This window comes from Electrophorus electricus, chromosome 9 (assembly GCF_013358815.1).
Source record: "Electrophorus electricus isolate fEleEle1 chromosome 9, fEleEle1.pri, whole genome shotgun sequence".
In the NCBI taxonomy this organism is placed as follows: Eukaryota; Metazoa; Chordata; class Actinopteri; order Gymnotiformes; family Gymnotidae; genus Electrophorus; species Electrophorus electricus.
The window spans coordinates 5,640,714-5,660,846 of NC_049543.1; the positions used below are offsets into that span (position 1 = coordinate 5,640,714).

General features: G+C 42.5%; 2 protein-coding genes across 2 annotated transcripts in view; both read right to left on the minus strand.

Annotated features, from left to right (window-relative positions):
• nos1 (nitric oxide synthase 1 (neuronal)) overlaps positions 1–7,733 on the minus strand; it is a 43,616-nt gene extending 35,883 nt beyond the window's left edge. Inside the window, exons 1-3 of the mRNA XM_035530295.1 lie at positions 7,561–7,733; positions 4,949–5,652; positions 1,604–1,730 (exon numbers count right to left, since the gene is read on the minus strand). Coding sequence (XP_035386188.1) covers positions 1,604–1,730; positions 4,949–5,622 — 801 coding nt within the window. The 5' untranslated portion in view covers positions 5,623–5,652; positions 7,561–7,733. The remainder of the gene's footprint in view (positions 1–1,603; positions 1,731–4,948; positions 5,653–7,560) is intronic.
• An 8,636-nt stretch (positions 7,734–16,369) lies between these two features.
• The window catches only part of ksr2 (kinase suppressor of ras 2), a 70,136-nt gene continuing 66,372 nt past the window's right edge, over positions 16,370–20,133 (minus strand). Inside the window, exon 22 of the mRNA XM_035530358.1 lies at positions 16,370–18,243. Within this exon, the coding sequence (XP_035386251.1) occupies positions 18,237–18,243 (7 nt within the window). The 3' untranslated portion in view covers positions 16,370–18,236. The remainder of the gene's footprint in view (positions 18,244–20,133) is intronic.

Sequence of the window (20,133 nt, forward strand, 5' to 3'; positions counted from 1 at the left end):
GGACCACATCTATGTTCACTAAGTTCGGAGCTAACTTAGCAACGCGACTAGCATATAACTGCTAGCATTAGCCTTGTTAGCTACTATAAGGTTGCGTTTACGGATGCATAATAATGAACAATGTTACTGGTATGTAGCACTTCAGTTTTTAGTTTATGTGCTCTGACGTAAACCTGTGTGTATTTTATTATTATTATTTGCTTTCAGTGCCACACAGCCATTCAGCACATTACCACGGAGTATTTACATTAGTTGATGCGTCGTGTGTAAGCCATGACTTTCTCTTCGGTATAAACGCTAGATTTCTCAGTAATATATAAAGGTATTTTACATATATACATACAACGGCATTTCGACAAATCACCCTCCCAGTCTACTATTCTGGAGGTGTCTGGAAGACTTTCTCCTGCTGATAAGGTGAGTTTGCTCATATAACAGGTTTATCATCCTGGTAATTCACTCGCATATTGTTTAGGCCTAATCCTATTTCTTATTTTTGCCCGTTGTTTAAAATCACGGCACGTCTAAGTAGGTTACGTAGGCTTTACGTAGGTTAAACAGACTCGACGCGTTTTTCTCAGACATTTCCAATATGCTGTCCTGAGCTATGGTGTTGTCTGCAGGTCATAACTTCGGTCGGTCTCCCAGTAAAACAACACTGCTGGATTACCAGGCTACTAGTGAATTGTATAGCTAGCTATTGAGACGTAGCAATAGCCAATGCCAGATTTTTATGCTTGTTATGAAGACAACGACCATGATACACTGAAACGACAATTAACTAATATTTTTTATTAAATATTACGAAAATACTTGTGTGTTTCTTTGGTCGTTTTCGCAGCCATTTTTCCCGTGATTCACAAGAAATGTAACATTACACTCTGTTTGGAGTGCCTCGATATACATGCTTGGAAAATGGCTATGTATATGTTGATATATGTAGTTATATATGCACCTTAACATATGTGAGCAGTTTTGCATATTTTAATGCACAGCCTAATGAGGCAGTTAAATACACCCACACACTCATGCGCAGATGTCACTATTTGGGTAGGTGGCAATAGACACTGGAATGCATTCACAAATACATTATTAGATTCTGCAATATGCTTAGAACTCAAGGGTGGCAGTAAAGACTCAGAATGAGGTGACTTCCATGAACAGCAAGACTGTTCAGGCCTATGTCTGGCATATAGCCATTTGCTAAGGATAGAATCAGCAGCTGCCAAAAGTAGCTCTCAGGCTACAAGTTGTTGTTTTGTTTTGTTTTGTTTTGTTTTTTATGTATTCTCTACAAGGCATGGGAATCTGATCATTGTGATTAGATCACAACTCAGCCTGCAAATGTTTGTTTTTTATATCCAAAAATGCAAATATAAAATGATAAATGGAAACTTATTAAATGGAAGGAACCTCCCACACTCCAACGGCCTAACTGTACATTCAGAATCTCTTTCCTCACTCTTATAACTACATGCTTTGTATATTACTTTCAGTGTTATTACTGAATAATGCACAGTAATTTCTGAATAATATACACTAAGAACAACAATTACATGATAAACCTGGAGGTTAGGGGGCAAAGATTGCTTGTTTGTTTTACCTTGTCACTCTGTGAGTATGGGTTGTTCAGCACTGTAGGCATAGAGTCTTTTCTCCAGAGGTCATCGAACACTCTGTCGTTATGGGACGCCAGATGTATGTTGCCATCTATCCCCACACCAAGGCCTCTGAAAGTCACAAACACTTCAGATCACCACTCAGCGCTTGTCTTGAGAACGCACACACACAAAAGTACATATACACAGAAGAACATACACACTGAGGACTGGCAAGATTTCTGGAGCGGTATTTAGTGTTAGTTTAAAGCCAGGACTGACACCATCAGCTTAATAAAGTGTTTAGATTTACTCGGAAATTCCATTTAGTTCTTAGTGCATTACGAGCTAAAATGCAGGAGAAGTGTATCTGTTATTCACATGGTAAGCAATTCATAGTGCTGTGTACATTCACATTGCATGTAAAACTGGACCAGTCATTTTCTCATTATGTATCACAAATCTTTCGTTTGCAGTATGAACAGCAAAAAAAACCCACACAGAATCTGGCATTTTCAATTCTGATTTGGGCCACTTACATATGTGGTTGTGAAGTCTGATATGTATCCAATCTGCAGCATGCCACCACTGTCTGAACAGTCGGATTGGATTTCATGCAAGAGTGTTACATCAGTCCAGGTCAACAATCCTCTTAATTTCACACTGACAATAAGGCAAGATGGACGACCGCAGACACTTCCAGTCATTCCTCTCCAGTGATGGAGCTGCGATGAATCCACAGAGAGCCACATTTCTCGCCGCATTATAATCTGTTATTGAATTTGCAGCCAGCCTCCACCAATCATTAACATAACCGTTGAACTGAATGCCTTGGACTGGATTATTTAGATTATTTTAATTTCGGGCCTAGGACAGCAAACAGCAGTTGCCAAATACAGTCTTGAATGAAGGGTAACAAAGTCACTGAGTAAACAAACACTTGTGCTATAAATACCTCGCAGGGTGTTTTTTCCCCAGGTTTGCACTGTATGATGGGAATCGTAGTGACACATTCACCACCAGTGTGGTACGAGTGACTAAATGTGTGGAGTGTAAGAGCGGTCGGGGCGGGTGACGAACACGTTAATGCATCATCTCCCCTGCCACAAGCTGGGAAACGGTGTCAGAGGGGAAGCTTCTACTTCTCCTGCCCATTTGATTGCATTCATGCAGTTGTAGAAAGTTACAAGGGTCACGACCTTACAGCACTCTTTCCCTGGACACTATGGGCAGTCGGCTCCTGCGATTCTACAGTTCTCATGAGCCCAAAAGCCACAGCAGAGTTTCAGAGTTCCATGTTCAACATCTTCAGTGATTATAACAGTCCTGCAGCGTCCAAATGAACGATCTGAGAGCTAATGCAAGACTGAAGCCGTTAGTTCAACATCTGTGTAGTCGACTCAACAGAAGCGTACGGGGCACACCTGCTAAACTAGTGGGCGCCTATACACATGCATTCAGGACAAACCTATCATTGCTGCACAGAGAGTTGGGTACAGGAAAGCATCTGCCTTATTTTCTAGTTTAAACACAGGTGTCATTTTGCTCCCATTAGAAGAGCAGTAAGAAAGCCTGAAAAAGTAAGTATGATGCACTGGGAGAACAGAGTGGAGCTGATTACGCTCTGTAAATGTAAACTGTAAGCGGTGCTGTGGAGGCAGACGTGCGGGTGTACTAACGCGCCACTCTCGCTCGGCCACACGTGAAACTCACACAAACACATCGCAGAGGCACATGCACCAGAGTGCTGTGCAGCCCTTCTACCTCCCACACGCACTCACTGTTTATCTCTCTCCCGCTCACCGCCTCTCTCTCTCTCTCTCTCTCCCTCTCTCTCTCTCTCCCCATCTCTCTCTCTCTCTCCCCGTCTCTCTCGCTCTGCCTGTCACTTTTTCACCCCATTTCTCACTCTCTCCCTCTGTCTCTCCCCTTCTGTTTCTCTTTTTTCTTTCTGTGTCTCCATCTCTCTCCATTCTCTCTCCTCTCTCTCCTCTCTCACACTCTCATCTATCCAGACTAGTTGTGAATCTGTGTTGGCTCCCTCCATGGGCACACATGCTGCCTGCTTCCTAGGCCTGAGTTCACTCCATCTTATCTGCATATCCGTCATAAGAGCGATCTCAGGCACAGGCAAAATAAATGCAGTATGAAATCTCTCAGCATCACCTCATTAAAGATCACGTCTGCAGCCCCTCTAAACTGAATGTGTGACAACTGGACCACATACATCAATTAAGGCATGTCTTAAGTGTTTAGCACATTTGATGGGAGTGAACATTGTAACCATCATTTAGGTGTTTAGTGGAGAGCAACACTATTACTGCAAAATGCAAACTTTTTGTAATTAGGTTTTTTTAGTTGCTGTAAAGGCTCCAATAAGTGTGATAATAATCTTCATCTTATTTTTTTTTTCCCGCTGTGGAGCATGTAGGAAGTAATTAAGCACAGGTTCTTTCTATTGTAAAGCACTTTGATGGTGTTCTCGGGGAAGAATTCTATTTGGTGCCTTTTTGGCTCATAAATCAACGATGCATCTGTTATTTGGTGAGTTGTCTTTCTGTAATTACTCCCATGCCATCACGTGCTTTTACACAAGACCTTCACGTGAGGACGCTGCACGATTGCAAGCCCCCGCAGCCCTGCGCTCAAACATCAACTCAGTACTCAGCCTTTCACATGGCGGATGCCCACCACAGCCTCTATTAGCACACTTATCTGAAAGATTGTTTACCCCTAAATGTCTTAGACTGGAGGTCTGTTATTTCCAGCAAATGCATGACTCATGTGCCCCAGGGATGGGGAAGAGTGCACTTGGGGAAATTGAAGCCTTTAGATTTGGACAAATTTTGTGGTAAATACCCTACAAATCTGATTCTTATCTGCAGCCCCCAACTATTAGTGTAATTGGCTAAACCACATCAGGTACAAGATAATGAGATTACTCAGAGGAAATGAGTGCAATGTGGCTGTATTTCCTATAAACCACTAAACTGATTTATAAATCTCCATGCATCTCGTGGCAGAAAGTATTTGTTAAAGATCCAGGTAAACACAAAACATTCATTTGGATAACTATGGAAATGACAAGGCAACTGTTCAGAGTGCCATGGTATTGAGTCTTTGATCTATTTAGCTGCATTGCTTGAACGCTAAACTTGTTAATAAAGAGTGAAAGCGAAAACATGTTGGATTTAGTAGGCTACTGTGTGTATATGTGTACGTGAGGATCATATTTATGTGTGTACACATTTGTGTGAGTTTGCACATGTGGATACTCCATGCTCGCGTGCGTATGCATACACGCATGCCTGTACCTGTGCGTGCGGGCACTCTGCCGCGGCCTCGCTCACCTCTCCACCTGCACCTCCACGTCCCGCTTCTCCACGCTGCCTCGTGGCCCGTCTCCACTCATCTCCCGTTTGCTCCCACCGCTCTTGATCAACTTCAGCACGGGCTCGATTTCCTCCAGCAGCTCGTCACTGTCCGCCACGCCGTTCAAAAGCAGTCCCCCCTCCCTCAGCAGGGCGTCCCTTGCCTCCTTGCGGGGGGAGGAGCCAGAGGAGAGGTTCTCGATGGCGCGCAGCTCTTTAGCTGTGCCCGGCGCGAGGGGCAAGCAGCGCTCGCAGGGCCTGGCCGCCAGCGGGCGCACGGGCCTGGTGACGCGCACCGTCCGGGGCCGCCCGTCCCCGCTCAGAGTAGTCTCCAGGTGCGTAGTGAAGCCCTCCGGCCCCCGGAGGATCAGCACGGCGTGGCTCTCAGGTGAGACGTTCTTTAGCGTCTCCAGCGCCCGCTCGTAGCTCAGGTCCACCAGGGGCTTGTTGTTGACGGCCAGGACTATGTCGCCCACCTGCACCAGGCCACACTCCTCGGCTGCGCCACCGCGGATCAGGTCAGAGATGATGACGGGCGGATTGCACACCCGCTGCTTGACTAGGAAACCCAGCCCGCCTATCTTGCGCTTGAAGAGGCGCACAGAGATGATGTTTGGCTGGAGCTGACACACGCTGGACTCAGGATCCTGCATGGTGACACCCCTGTGTGCTGTAACACCACTCTGGGGATGGACAGAAGGGCCAGGTGTAATGACACAGCAGACAGTGTAGAAGGAACCAGTATGCACTGGTTCTAACAGCAGGTTGATCTTTATTTGTCTTGGTTAATTCTAGCTATTTAACATTCATTCATAAAAACATTTTGTATGATTTAATAAAATGTTAGGCACACATTCAGGGCTTACTGGATAACTGAATGTGCAAAAAAAGAAAAAAAAACCGTTGCATTTATTGGAACATCTACCTGATTTACTCAGTTCTTAAAAATAGAGTACACCAGGCGTGAATTAGACTCCCTGTAGTTGTAAACCTCCTCATTCGGCGCTTTTTGTCCTGCCGCTAAACAAAGACGTGACGTGGCTCGTGAGCGGTTCTGAAGGAAAGCTACACATTTATTGGTGGAGAGTAGGGTTTAAAAACATCGCAGCAAAGCCATGTTTCGTTTCGTGGCGATCCTATGCAGAACACTGCGTGCGTAATTCCGACCGAATCTACATCGCTACAGTAATCCGAACTTTGTGAAGGAACGACACAAATAACTGCTTGTGCATACTGGTTACGGACAAGACTTCAACACCGAATATCCTACTTTAAACCTGCGCCCAGGACTACGTGGAATCTGACCTATTGACCCGACATACTGACGTGACGTTGGTATGCGTGTCATTCATGGCAAAAACAAGTAAGAAATGCGGTGAAGCAGGCTGTCACTGTTTCAGGAATCTGCCGGCGCAAGGGAGAACGCCGAAACCCAGATCGTGTAATTCAGGACCGCGGACAGCGGAACCTCCGCTTTGGCCTCGTCTCCCCTTTCCCACGAAGCTACATTACTAAAATAGACTCACATATATTGTAGGCAAATTATAATCTTACTGATGTAACGCTGTACACAATCGCCGTATCTGTCAAATTTTTGTCACAACAACAAATTCAAAGACGACATCCACAAGACCTTAGATTTACTGCTGCTGTCTTCGGTGGGGCTTTCCACTGCAGGTAATGCACAATGTGAAGATTGTTTTTTTGTATGTAACATATGAAGGAATTCACTTGACCTGAAAAATAATCATTTGACCCGAAACTATGTACACATTTGCACGTGTTCGGAAAGATAGTAGCCTGGCGTTTTTTCTAACATGCTCGCATCACAATAACTCCAATGCAAAATAAAAGCAAATGACTCAGATGGTTCAAAGTAAAATTGCAGATCTGGGGAAAAAAAGTCACTCAAATTACCATAATTGCGAAAACGCTCCAAAAATATAATTGGTCTCTTTTTCGTTCTCACCTTGAAAATGTATGGACTTTGGCGATAAAACACAGCATATAGATGCGAATAATTAAGCAATCGAACAAAGCTTGGATTACCGGGAAACACCTGCGCGTTTTGCAGTAGCCGACTCTTCAAATGGCTTTTCAGTCTACTTTTCCATAAAGCAACAAGCGCATACTTGTGGCACGTGAAGAGATAATCAGTGCACGTGTCTATAAGATATCGAGCAAGAAGTGGTTTCTCCTGTCTCTTATTTTTAGCGTGTTTTCTGAAATTGCCTATTCAAACAATAAAAAATTGCTCCCATGCTATGAAGGCTATTTTCATGTGATCATGAAGCATGGAGAAGAAGCACCTCTAGTAGGATCACTTGATTAAACTGCTGTGCGCCGTGTTGTCTTCGCCGCGAGGACTCAACAGGAGTCTAGTTGCTCTACAAAGCACTAGTTGCTCTACAAAGAGGCATCAAGCTTCCACAGTCGCAATTACACGACGCCGAACTCCTGAGTTTTGAGATTTGTCATGGTTACTACCACGACAAACTGAACAACTGTCATCTCAGGAAATCCAACTTTTTTTTTTTTAGTAAAAAAACAAAAAAGAAGGAAATGTAATATAAATACAGACTTAATCTTACCGTTTCAAAACAGTGGAAATAACCGTTACCCTTTAGTTATCTTCTCTTCGAAAATCTCCGAGGAGCAGGAAGAGTTGTGTTCTGATGTTGCTGTGCCCAACTTGAAGCAGTCACTTCAGAAGCACGGCATGTCTGTCCGTCCGTGAGGCGCCGGGTTCCTCTATAAATATGGAAGGGTGTGAAATGACTGTGCGCTCACGCCGCTTTCGTGCACAAGGATTTATTCTGCGCTCCGGCGTTTTTATTCCTGTCATCAGCAGGGTCGGTCCCACCCGTCGCACTCCCTACTTGAATGGGTGGGTTTTACAACCGCATAGATGACCTGAGCGGTGCTGAAGTGTTGCGTGTACGAGCTCCATTCAGTTTAGCTGGCTGCAATCTTTTGGTCTTGGCGTCGCAATGATAATAGCAGTTACACGCCCATAAAGATCAAAATGCTAAGCCACTTTATGTCACCAATGTGTGGCGTTTGTTGAAGATTGTTAGGGCTCCTCAACGGTCTTATTCAGCGGAGCTGAATTTCTCCGTTTCTCTAGTTAAAACAGTTGTAAACAGAAATAAGTAAACTTACACCCCCACGGAAACAGAAATACGCACCAGTGCATGCAAGACAGAGTAAAACATAAACACTTTTAAATGCACACACATACACTCACACATTAGGTGAAAGTTTCTAGCTGCGAGTTTCTCATATTTTGGCCTTGAAATGTAGCTGTTTCCCAGAGGCAGACTCAGAACTCCATTGCGAATAGCTCGGGTGATTTCCATGATCTAAAGTCATGGCCTCCTGCCCATACACCTCGGCTTTTAATGACAACCAAGTACCAAATCTCTTCAAACACACATAGCATTTCAGCTGGGATATTTTCACTCTGTCACACACACACACACACACACACACACACACACACACACACACACACACACACACACACACACACACACACGCACACACACCACACACACAAAGGCACACATAGATGTACGGCCAGCCAACTGCCCGTGTCATTATATCAATCACTTCCGACTTGAGTGCTACCATCTGCCTCCTAATGAAACCACGCATCCCACATCACACACCATCTCTCTCTCTCTGTCTCTCTCTCTCTCTCTCTCTCTCTCTCTCTCTCTATCTCTCTTTCTCCCCATCTTCCTCTCTCTCCCCATCTCTCTCTCTCTCTCCATCTCTCTCTCTCCCTCTCTTTCTTTCCCCCACTCTCTCTCCCTGTCTTTGTCTGTCTCTCTATTTTCTCTTTCATTTCTATCTATCTATCTATCTATCTATCTATCTATCTATCTATCTATCTATCTATCTATCTATCTATCTATCTATCTATCTATCTATCTATCTATCTATCTATCTATCTATCTATCTATCCTCTCCTTTTCTCAATATCCTTTTCGGTTATGCATGCTCTCCTACACATACAAAAACACAGACACATGCTTGCATACACTGACGCACACACACACACACATGCGCTCAGACACACACACACACACACACACACACACACACACACGTGCACATACACACATTTGAAGCTGTTAAAGTCACAGCTGTTACTATTTAAATAACATAGTCGTGGTTTGTGTTTGTTTCTGTGTATGTGCCTATCACCTTTTTACATTTACTATTTTCAATATTCTATAATTGTCCTCTATAGGTTTAATTGGTCAAGTTTCCCCTGCATTTTACCTCTGGTTGCTATGGGAACATTATTGCTTTTCTGCTACCAGAAATTCCTACAGTTTTTTTCTCGTTTTCTATATAACAGCATCATGTATAATTTATATATAAAGTGTTGACCAGTCAGGCCCAAATTTTCTTGTCTTTTGTGCTTGTTTAAAAGCTCCATTACCTAAAACGTTTACCATCCTGATTACTCAGACCCCAGAAACTTTTCAGTTATTTATTCAAGAGGTATTATAATATTTTTCATTGCCAAAACACACTTTTTGTAATGCCATCACCTTTTGCAAAACCCTAAACATAAATCTAAACGCTCCAACTTTCTTCTCCAAAATGGCTCTCCGACTGTGAAAACTCAACAACTTTTCATTTTGAAGTTTGCTTAGAATGAAACATTATCAAACCACATAAACATGCATCAAGTATATAGCCACTCCTTCTGATTTCTTGACACTAGAGCAATCAATAGAAAACACTGTGGCTAAAGCAAAGATGACCTTATATTATGAACTGCAAACCTTAACTGAATTAATTGATAGACTGGACAATATACCAGTATATAGTAAACTGTGAAAGCAGACAAAATATAGTGCAAATATAAGTATTTTACTTTTATGCAACAAAAACGTAAATAAAATAGGAAGGCACTACACACCAGCACCACTGCATGAAGTGGACATTCTCTTTCATACGGATGTCAGCGTCGAGGACTGGAGGAAGAGAGAATAAGGTGGAAGGAGCAAGTTTGCAAATCTAGCATTGTTAAACCATTCCCGAACATTCCCATGGAAACGGATCTTAGCCCAAATGATCACATAAGTCCCAAATGATCACCACAGCCCCGTCAGTGCGAGGTCCTTGAGAAACGTAAGTAGTTATGCAGTGGGATTTGGTCCTAAGGTAGCATGCTGGTGTTGGGCTCCTCGGTGACTGATGGCAGCACACAGAGTGATATTCCCCCCACACAAGCCAGGGCCAGCGATGTCAAGACCTCTTCCTCTCCTCTTTGCAAGGTTAGAACCTGCTTCGGATAAATTCCTGCAGTGTCTCCAATGACTGCATCTCAAACACTCTTGGAATTTTATTACACATATATGAAAACAGTGCCATACATGGAATACTGCAGTATGTGTAGTTTTTCTCAGGTGTTAAACTGCACTGACCAGTCCATCAGTGCATGTTGTCAGTTCCAAATACATTTTTTGGTGCGATGTTGGCCAATCTATGGATGGACCAGGCTAACAGTATACTTCTGATACTGATAGGCAGACAAATATGTGTGAATCACTGTACGTAGTGAAAATATTGATTTGGTATTGTTGTATTTGTTATTGATAGTATCGATATTTCTTTTCTGAACTACAGTATATTGCACTGTGAGAACAAATGGCAAAATACTGTCAACCCACTGAAGACTTTTCTCTGTGTCATTTGTTGCTTTATATTACACAATAAATACTGTTATTCTGGCGGTTTTTGATGCAGTAAGACATCCTTAATTTACATTCACTTACAGTTTGCTGTAGATGTGTGCGTAAACACAGCCGTGACAGCTATTGTGAGAGGTAAACAAAAAAAACGAAAAATAAAGGAAAAGGAAACACAAACGCAGCGTGTGCATTTTAAAATCTTACAATTTGCTTGCATTTTGAAGTTGATTGTGCGTCGAGTGACAGCAGACTTTTGGGGGAAAGCAGATGTTATAGTTCTGGCAGCATGAGTCACTTTTGGATGAAATATCAAGTGTTTTGGTGGCTGGAGTGCATTTTGCACCAAAGGTTATCTGATGTGCTGAGGTGAGTGTTTCAAAAGCAGACTGTGTGAAGAGTATTAAAGAAGTGGACATGGTACTGAGACAATTGTAAAAAAACTGTTAGAATCTTTTCCAGTGGTCAGTGGTCAGTGGTCACTGTCATTCTTTTTACTCTGCTTGATCTATCAGAGTAAAGGCAGAGTAAAGCAAAGGATAATGGTTTGCCATTTGCTCTACTGATCTACCCTGTCCCTGATATCAGCATTGCAAAGAATATACCCGATGGACAGTGGTAGCCTGGTGCCGCAGTGGTAGCTTAGTGCATAAGTGGTAGCCTAGTGCATTGGACTTTGGGCTCTCAATCAGAAGGCTGTGGGTTTGAATGCTGTGTTTGCCATGCAGTGTCTGTATGGACCTTGAGCAAGGCAGTTAACCCTTTCTGTGCCAGGGGTGCTGTGCCCATAAAGAGAAGCATTACATTATACTGCACATGTGTATGTGACCAGAGAAAGGCATTCCATCTGGCCATTGTGTTGTTACAGTATTTTTGGTTGTTTATATTTTGTGTTTGAGCATCGCAGCACTATATTGTAAAAAGCCTAAAAAAAGTGTGAAAGTGTGTGTACTGGTGATTTTACTGTAATTGTACTGAGTCATGAAGGATTACAGTAGATGCCCTTTAACACTGTACAGTTCTTCAGCATTGTACAATTGTACATCACAGTACGAATCATCCATAGTACTCTAGATCCAACCACAGCTTGTGGTCTGCATCTTTGAGACTTGCAGTAATTTTGTCTGTGAATGGTTCATGAAGGCTTGTATGCGTTAACTGCTGAACTGCTGTGTTACCGTTTAAGTAAGTTATACAATTTTGCAACATGTATCCACTGTTTTGTTTGAAGTAGAGAGTTGCTCTTTTGACCAATATACAATGGATAAGTACCTGAGAAAAACTGTAATATATAAAAGTATATATAAATAAACTGTGTTGTGTTTGCATCTTTTTTCTCAACATGTTTCTTGCAAATCTGTTGACTATTTGCAACAAAATGTTTGATGGTTCTGTGATCATGCCCCAATATCTTAGTAATTTTAAGAGTGCTGCATCCCTCTGAAAGACTTTCTACAATTTTTAACTTTTCAGAGTCAAAATGCTTAAATCCAGTAAGCATTCAAGTTTGTACAGCTTGGAGAATATGCATTAAAATGACGATATGGTCAAAATACTCTGATACCTAATAATTGTGAACACAGTGTATCTGCGTTTCCCCCAACTGTTGCCGTGATGCGTTTTCAGAAGACAACAGCCCAAAGCTTTCCTCAGCCTTAAAGGATAGACCTGCCCTTCGCCATGAAGCATAATGCATTGCAGCTGAGCAGTGGAATAAAGAGGCTATAGATAGGACTGCAAGGTTGCTCCCTTTAGGTCCTGAAAACAAGTTTCCTAGTCCCATTATGATGGTGAGGTTACGAACGCACTGTGGAGTGGAAATGCGGCAAAAATGATTTCGCTTTTTTTTGTGGCATGAGTGTTTCAAATCATACATTTCAAGGAAATTGCAAAGCAACTCTCTGCCTTGGACAAATGACCAAAAAATTCTGTAATGTATGTACAAGTTTACTTTGTTGAGAAATTACTGTAAAGCATTTAAGAGCCTTGTTTGAAAGTTTTGTGCTAGTCCTGCTGAGACATACATGTTTATGTGGCGTGTGGGGTGAATATACCTGTATTCTGCAACCCAGTGGACAGGATCCAACTCCTGTTACCCTTCAGTCTGAGGAGTACCCTGCAGATTCTTTTTCACCTTTGGGGTTTTCTGTCTATGAGAGCAGAACTGGTCACACAATTTACTAGAAGTAAAGGATTTAAACTACCATTGTATCGGTAGTTGGGCATATATTCCTATCACTTTTGGCTCCCTGTCATGGAATTCAGCTGCCATTACTGTATTCAGTATGGTGGACATATTTGGTCTTGTGTTACAGGATATTTATGCAAAGGGATTTGTTTGCCTTTTTCTTAATAATCTAATGTTTACAAAGTGGTCAGCTCCACTCATCTTATCCCTCACGGGTTACCTTGAACCCATAACAATGTTATAAACCAAATGTTATGAATAAAAGTCTAGCTTGATTCACGTTGTATTTGAGCCATCCTGCACTGCCTTGGTGGTTGTCACAGGTACGTCGTATCTTTTTTCAGTTCAGTTAGTGCCGCTGTTTTGTTTTTCCACTTCTTGCCTAAATAATCAATTTAGTCAAGATCTTCACTCTATATGTTCACATAACTGCTTTCAGAACACAGGTTAACTGTTGTTAGTGCTCCAGCTACGCTCTATTGGAGATGTCAATTTGCTGTAAAGTGTCGCCTTAGCCGTAACTCCTTAGAATAACCCACATTTATGTTTAAGTGAACAGTGCACATTGTTTATCAGTAGCTTAGTGGTGAGTGGACATTTTACACAGGTGATATGGGCTTGTCCATTGTGCACAGGACAAATGACATCCCCCTGATTTCAGCTGATACTGAGCCACACAATCACTAGCGCAGATAGTATCTAGTTACTATATTTTGAAGTTAGATTGATATGTTTACTGAATTACTGCACATCTTTACCTTAGTTTCACAAACAAAGTGGCAAAAAGTCGCACTGGTATGTATGCATCAGACATCAGACACAGCAACATTGATGGGGTTTTTATAAACGGCAGTGGCACTGCTGGGTTAAGAATGATCTGATAGTATTTTTCTGATAGACTGGAGAAACTTCAGTGTAGCAATATTAAGAGTTTCTGTCAATATTAAGAGTCAGCGGTTTCAGAAGACTATGAGGAAGAGGGAGAGGTTTCGCATATGTCAAACTACTCTGCACCATGGAACAACAGCTGTCATTAGCTGTCATTATCTGTCATAATGAATTTCCACATCATTATCCCACACTGAATCACGCTGGCCATCACACTATCATCTGATTAAAATCCTGCTTATAAATTACTGATCTGAAACAAACGTGCGATGATTTACCTCACTGTGGCAAGCAAACCAACTGGGGGTGGACGTCACGTGTCTGCACGCGTGTCCTCCAGGGCAGCGGCTTCTGTGGTAAGTGCAGGTGCAATATAAACAGACAAACAGGAACACTGCGACTGCATAAAGTGCTGGAACAGGGATGTCAGCGAGACCAAAACAGACTGATATATTTCATTTGAAGAATGCTGATATTACTGAATCACCTGGCAGCAGACATGCAGTTTTATTTTAGGTAATCAGTGCAAAATAATCAAAACTATATGTAGGAAATGTCAGATGTGTTGTATAAAGCTCTTCATGTAGAATGATGTAAACAAACACTTAGGTCTATTGGCCAACATTTCACATTAGATGGGATGCTGCATGCTTATTTGTCCTTCTTACAGGAACTGATGAGCTATGAAAATGCCAAAGTCTGAACTAAATGTCCTCAGTGCATCAAGATATTTGGGACCGCATAACAAAAGCAACACGATGACTGAGCTGGACCGTACCGCAGGAAAGTTCGGTTGCATTCTCTGCCCTCGCAGAAGTCGCTGTCTTCTGTTTATTCATCATTTAAGTCAGTACAGATCCCTCCTCTGGGTGGAAGGGAAATGTGTGCTAAAACAGGACAACCCTGCCTTATCCTCCAACAGCTTTCTGCAGCCACGGCCAGAAAGCCAGAACGGCATGAGTAAGCAAACCCAGCAGGTTTGTTTCCTTAAAAAGAAACATAAAAAGCAGCTTTTCTTTTAGGAGGACAGCTGCCCGCCATATTTGCCTGCCTTTGCGAGCTTCCCATGAAAGTGTCTGTGCTTTGGATACTTTCGTCATTTTCGGTAAAACATTAATAATCTCATTTCAACAGCTGAAAACAGCAGAGTGCTGAAACGCATTTGAGCTGCTATGGCCTACTGCAACTTCGCTTAAAGTCAGAGCCTGAATGAAGTCACAGCGCTTTCCAATCCCTTTCATTTTTTTATTAGTCTACTTTTTATTCATGAGTCACTTTAATGACTAATTTTAATAGTTTTATTAGCAAATGGATTTTGCTGTTTTGCATATTCTAATATTTTAAATGATAAAGCATTAAGTCCCTTCTTGCCTATGGGGCGAGATTGCACAAAGACTAAAATTCATACAAGCGAAAATAAAGCGATTATCATCCATCAGCTTAGAAACCATCACAATGCACGACAAGCACACTTTAATAAAGAAGTCTTTATTTCTCTGGGCAACAGCTGAACCCGACCAAAAGCTTCACAAACAAAACACATATTTGGTAAGAAGGCCTGCAGTGTTTCAGAGATGACATTCATAACATTTGTGATTATAAATATTGTCCAGTGTACAAGAGTAGAAAAAGCTATAGAAATGTGACTGTACAAAATGTACACATCTACCCTCCTCTCCACGCCTCCATGTTTTTACATGTACTCTCTTTCCTGGTAACATTACAAAGCTTTGATGTAACAGGGTAGCAATGATGCAATAGCAGTGGTTTGAAATGACGGTGAATGACAGTGACAAGCAGGGAATGGGGACTACGAGGGTGAGTGTGCTAGTGGACGGCAGAATTAAACTCATAAATAATAGCAGGGCTATAATCTGAAATCTATTAAGGATGTTAGAATGCCATGATGTTCACTGATTAAAAAGAGATCATCCGTTTTAAACACACACATACATACACATATGCAGACATTTGCTTTTTTTCCCTTTTTAATGCTAGTGCCTGGGCGAATTCGCTCCGCTTCTCTGCCTCTCTCTCTCTCTCTCTCTCTCTCTCTCTCTCTCCCTCTCGCTCTCTCTCTCTCCCTCTCTCTCTCTCCCTCTCTCCCTCTCGCTCTCTCTCTCTCTCTCTCCCTCTCGCTCTCTCTCCCTCTCTCGCTCCCTCTCTCTCTCTATCCCTCTCTCTCCCTCTCTCTCTCTCTCTCTCCCTCTCTCTCTCCCTCTCTCCCTCTCTCTCTCGCTCTCTCCTCCCTCTCTCGCTCCCTCTCTCTCTCTATCCCTCTCTCTTCCCTCTCTCTCTCTATCCCTCTCTCCCTCCCTCTCTCTCTCTCCCTCTCTCTCTCTCTCTTCCCCCTCTCTCTCTCTCTCTCTCCCTCTCTCTCTCTCTCTCTCGCTCTCTCTCTCCCTCTCTCCCCTCTCTCTCGACCTGTCTCTCCCTCTCTCTCCCTCTCTCCCTCTCGCTCTCTCTCTCTCTCCCTCTTGCTCTCTCTCTCCCTCTCTCGCTCCCTCTCTCTCTCTCCCTCTCTCTCTCTCTCTCTCCCTCTCTCCCCTCTCTCTCTCTCTCTCTCTCTCTCTCCCTCTCTCTCTCTCTCTCCCCCTCTCTCTCCCTCTCTCTCTCTCTCTCTCCCTCTTTTCACAGCACTAGGTTTTGTAAAGCACATATGGAGGACTTAGGGCCAAATAGCAGAGCAGCTACAGGTTTAGCTGTCCATCAACCCCCTGCCTCCGCCTCCCAAAACTTGGACTGAGCACACAGCCCACCAGGAGTAAAGCAACTACAGGAACAAACTCAGAATCACCACAAATGAGGTCACTGATGAACGCTCAATGTATGTTTGTACACTAATCATATATGATATCATATATATCCTATGATATCATATATACTAATCAAGTATTTTCTTACTGTTGGAATTCCCTCAAATAATAATTTCAAATGTAATGCTTTTAACCATGAATACAAAATGACAGTGGGTTGTCATTAATGGCCAAATTGCAAATGAGAGCAGAGAGAGAGAATGTGTGATATGCACCTCAATTAGAGCAGATGGATGATGGAGATCATTAATGATGGCTAGAGCTATAACGTTCTCGAGTCTAATTTGAAGAAATCTAGATTATTTAATAATTATCATAGAACTGAATCATTCCCCATCATGGAAAATATTACATGTAAATATGCCTCAAAGCAGGGTGAGTCTGAATACTCAAATATTTGCTCTTGTGGCATTACAAAATCAGTTTTTCAGACGAAATGATTTCATGTTGAGAAACATGATGACAAATGAGGCATCATGAGTAATTAAGTCATTTTTGAGGAGAGGCTTCAGAGAGGCATGCTGGAAGCACGTGTTGGGTTTAGTGGGATATTACCATGCATTCATTTAACAGCATGCATCACAGTCAGGGTCTCGGAAGGGACCCTGGAGAACTCTAATGGAATGCAGGCTCACACACTCACGCACACAGACGCAAATGCACATAGCCATTGGCAAACATAAACATATACAAGCACTCACACACACACACACACACACACACACACAAGGAGTGGGGATAGTGTGCCTCTTTACACACAAGTTTAACTTCACTCTGCACCCCCCCGACAGGTGGGGCATCCCCCCTTTTACACACTGCTTCCAATGTTCCAATGTTTCGTCTTCAATATATATATATATATAAGATTTTTCCCATGGAAAGTAAGTGTCAGTAGTTGTCATTTTCCTGTCCTGTTAGTTTGAATAGTGAGATAGTGAAATCAGGGCCTGCTCTTCTAAGTCCCTGAATCTCCCCCACACAGCTCCAGGATCACTCAGAGATAATGAGGTTATGCTCTGTGTAGCACTCACTTCAGACATACACAGCCTGAATGTGCTGTCGAATGAACGGAGATGTAACTTGGACATGACTACTATATCCCAGGTGATCTACCTCAGTAAAATGCATCAGGGCATATATGCAAAAATCAAAGTGTCTTAGTAAAAAGAAAAAATGGCAGCAATACTTTTTAAAGTACAGTAATTTGTGTGCAAAAGGAGTGTGCTGTAATATGTGATGAAACCTGTGAGTGCAATGTAATGAGGAAAAAGCTAATGCGGTAAACGACCCAAAACAACCCAACTGACTACTGAGGCCACAGCATAGAGTTAATAATGGAATTAACAATGGAGTTAAAATGGAGTTAACAATAGAATTAACAATGGAGGGACAGGGCATTTTGGATTTAAATTAATCCAAAGCCAGGGGAGAAAAGCCATCCAATCTAGTCTTAGGTATCTGGCTGCTCTGTGCTGCAGTTAACAAATCATCACCACCACCCCCCTTATAAAGACAACAGGATATCAGAGTGGAGACTTCCTGTCACATGTGACTGCTGATGAGAGCAGGGGCACTGGAGGAGAGAAGGTGGAGTAAAGTGTGGCTGTCTGAGCGCGGGGAGCGGCTTTGGAAAAGCAGCAGTGGAGAGGAGGAGTCCATCACTGCTATAGCCTGAGAGAGAGATGGAGAACAGACACAAGAAGAAGTGGATAAATACCAGCCCTCACACACACACACACACACACACACACACACACACACACACACAGACACACACACACAGAGAGAGCTGTGTGTTTGATTCACTGTGTTTACTGAACTATTATATAGTTAACATGACTTTGTGGACTCCTAATCTATAATGTGTATTTTACAGGACATTAGCATGCAAAATAACAAGCGTAGTATTGTAAGATAGTGAAGTTATAATATGCACACTATATATAAAATATACTATATATAATATGTATAGTGTATATGAGGCACATAAATAAGTTTGAGCACTTAGTTTAGCAACTAAATGAGCTATAGCGATGCATGCATGTAAACCATTCGAGTACTCTAAGCACAACCCCTAGAAATGTGCACTTCAGGTGTATACGAGTGTCATTTACATTACATTACATTTACATTCAGGTGTATACGAGTGTCATTTACATTACATTACATTTACATTCAGGTGTATATGAGTGTCATTTACATTACATTACATTTACATTCAGGTGTATATGAGTGTCAGTGTTCGCCTTTCAGCCCTCGCTGTCTCCTACGTGTCCCTCGGTCCGAGGCCTCTGCCTCCCATCACATGGGTCCAGGAGCCTGCGAGGAAGCTCTCCTCAACAGCCCCTACTCACACTGGCAGCAGATGGAGCATGTTTAGGTCTGCTCCAGGCAAGAGAGTGCTGCATTCCTCTGTTAGCCTATTTTTCTTTCTCTCTCTCTCTCTCCCTCTCTCTCTCTTTCTCTCTCTATCTTTACTGAAAGATTTTGCTTTGGACTGTTTGTGCCAAGACTGCAGGTGCTATATCTAGTTGTGAAGACCTGCACAAGTTGGCGTTATACCAGTTTCGTTCGAGGGGCGGGGGGGGGGGGGGGGATCGGTGTCACTGCCATTGGAAATAGTAAAAGCCAAATCAACATTAACAGTCTAAATTGTGCCTGGCTGTCAGAAGTACCCTGACCCCTGACCTGCTGCTCATTTCTTTTTCTCCACTCTCCCTCTATCTCTGTCTCTCTCTCTCTCTCTCAATGTCTCTCTCTCAGCTAATGAGTAATAGCTTGGAAAAGTGTGTAGGTGCCATTAGATAGGCAAAGAAAAGCCCACGTACTTCAGGGATGATACTGTGCGACTTTCAGCCTAGTCATTTGAATCACGATATTGGTCTGAAAGTCCTCCCACACAAAAGAGTGTGTAACTACCTGCAACCATGGAGCTTTTAGAAGCCTTATCCCTTGCCAACCCCCAACCCAACTCCCAACACGCACACACGCGCACACAAACCCTGCTGTGAGTGTATAGACCCGAAACGCGGCCTATAAGCTTACTCAAGGAGGGAAGGATAAAAGCAAAGTTTACATTCACGCCTGCTTTTTTTTTCACAGTGCACCTCATTCAGAATGTATGAGAGATATTACACATGGAAGGAACAGAGAGGTCGAGAATGGAACTATCAAAAGACATCAACAAAGCTTTGTGTTCAAAACATCAGACCATCAACACAAAGGAAACTACATCTATTTTTTAAAATACATTTACTGGTTGGAATGAAAGTGCTTTTGTTTGTGTGTGTGAGTGCTTGTATTTTTGTTAAAGGAGAGTAGAAGAGAACATGCCATATTCTCCATTGCAACTGTAATAGGCCATACAGAATCATATGATAAACCTAAGCGCTGTTAGTTTGACTTAACTCACCTGGCGTTCTAGAATTTTCTTATGTTCTTGATTCTAAAAATGGCATTCTATTACCTCATTCCAGATCCCTCTTACATACAAGAGATTTGAAGAGGAAATGACATGCATGTGTTTGACACACAGAATTGTCAACCCTTAATTGTGGTCTG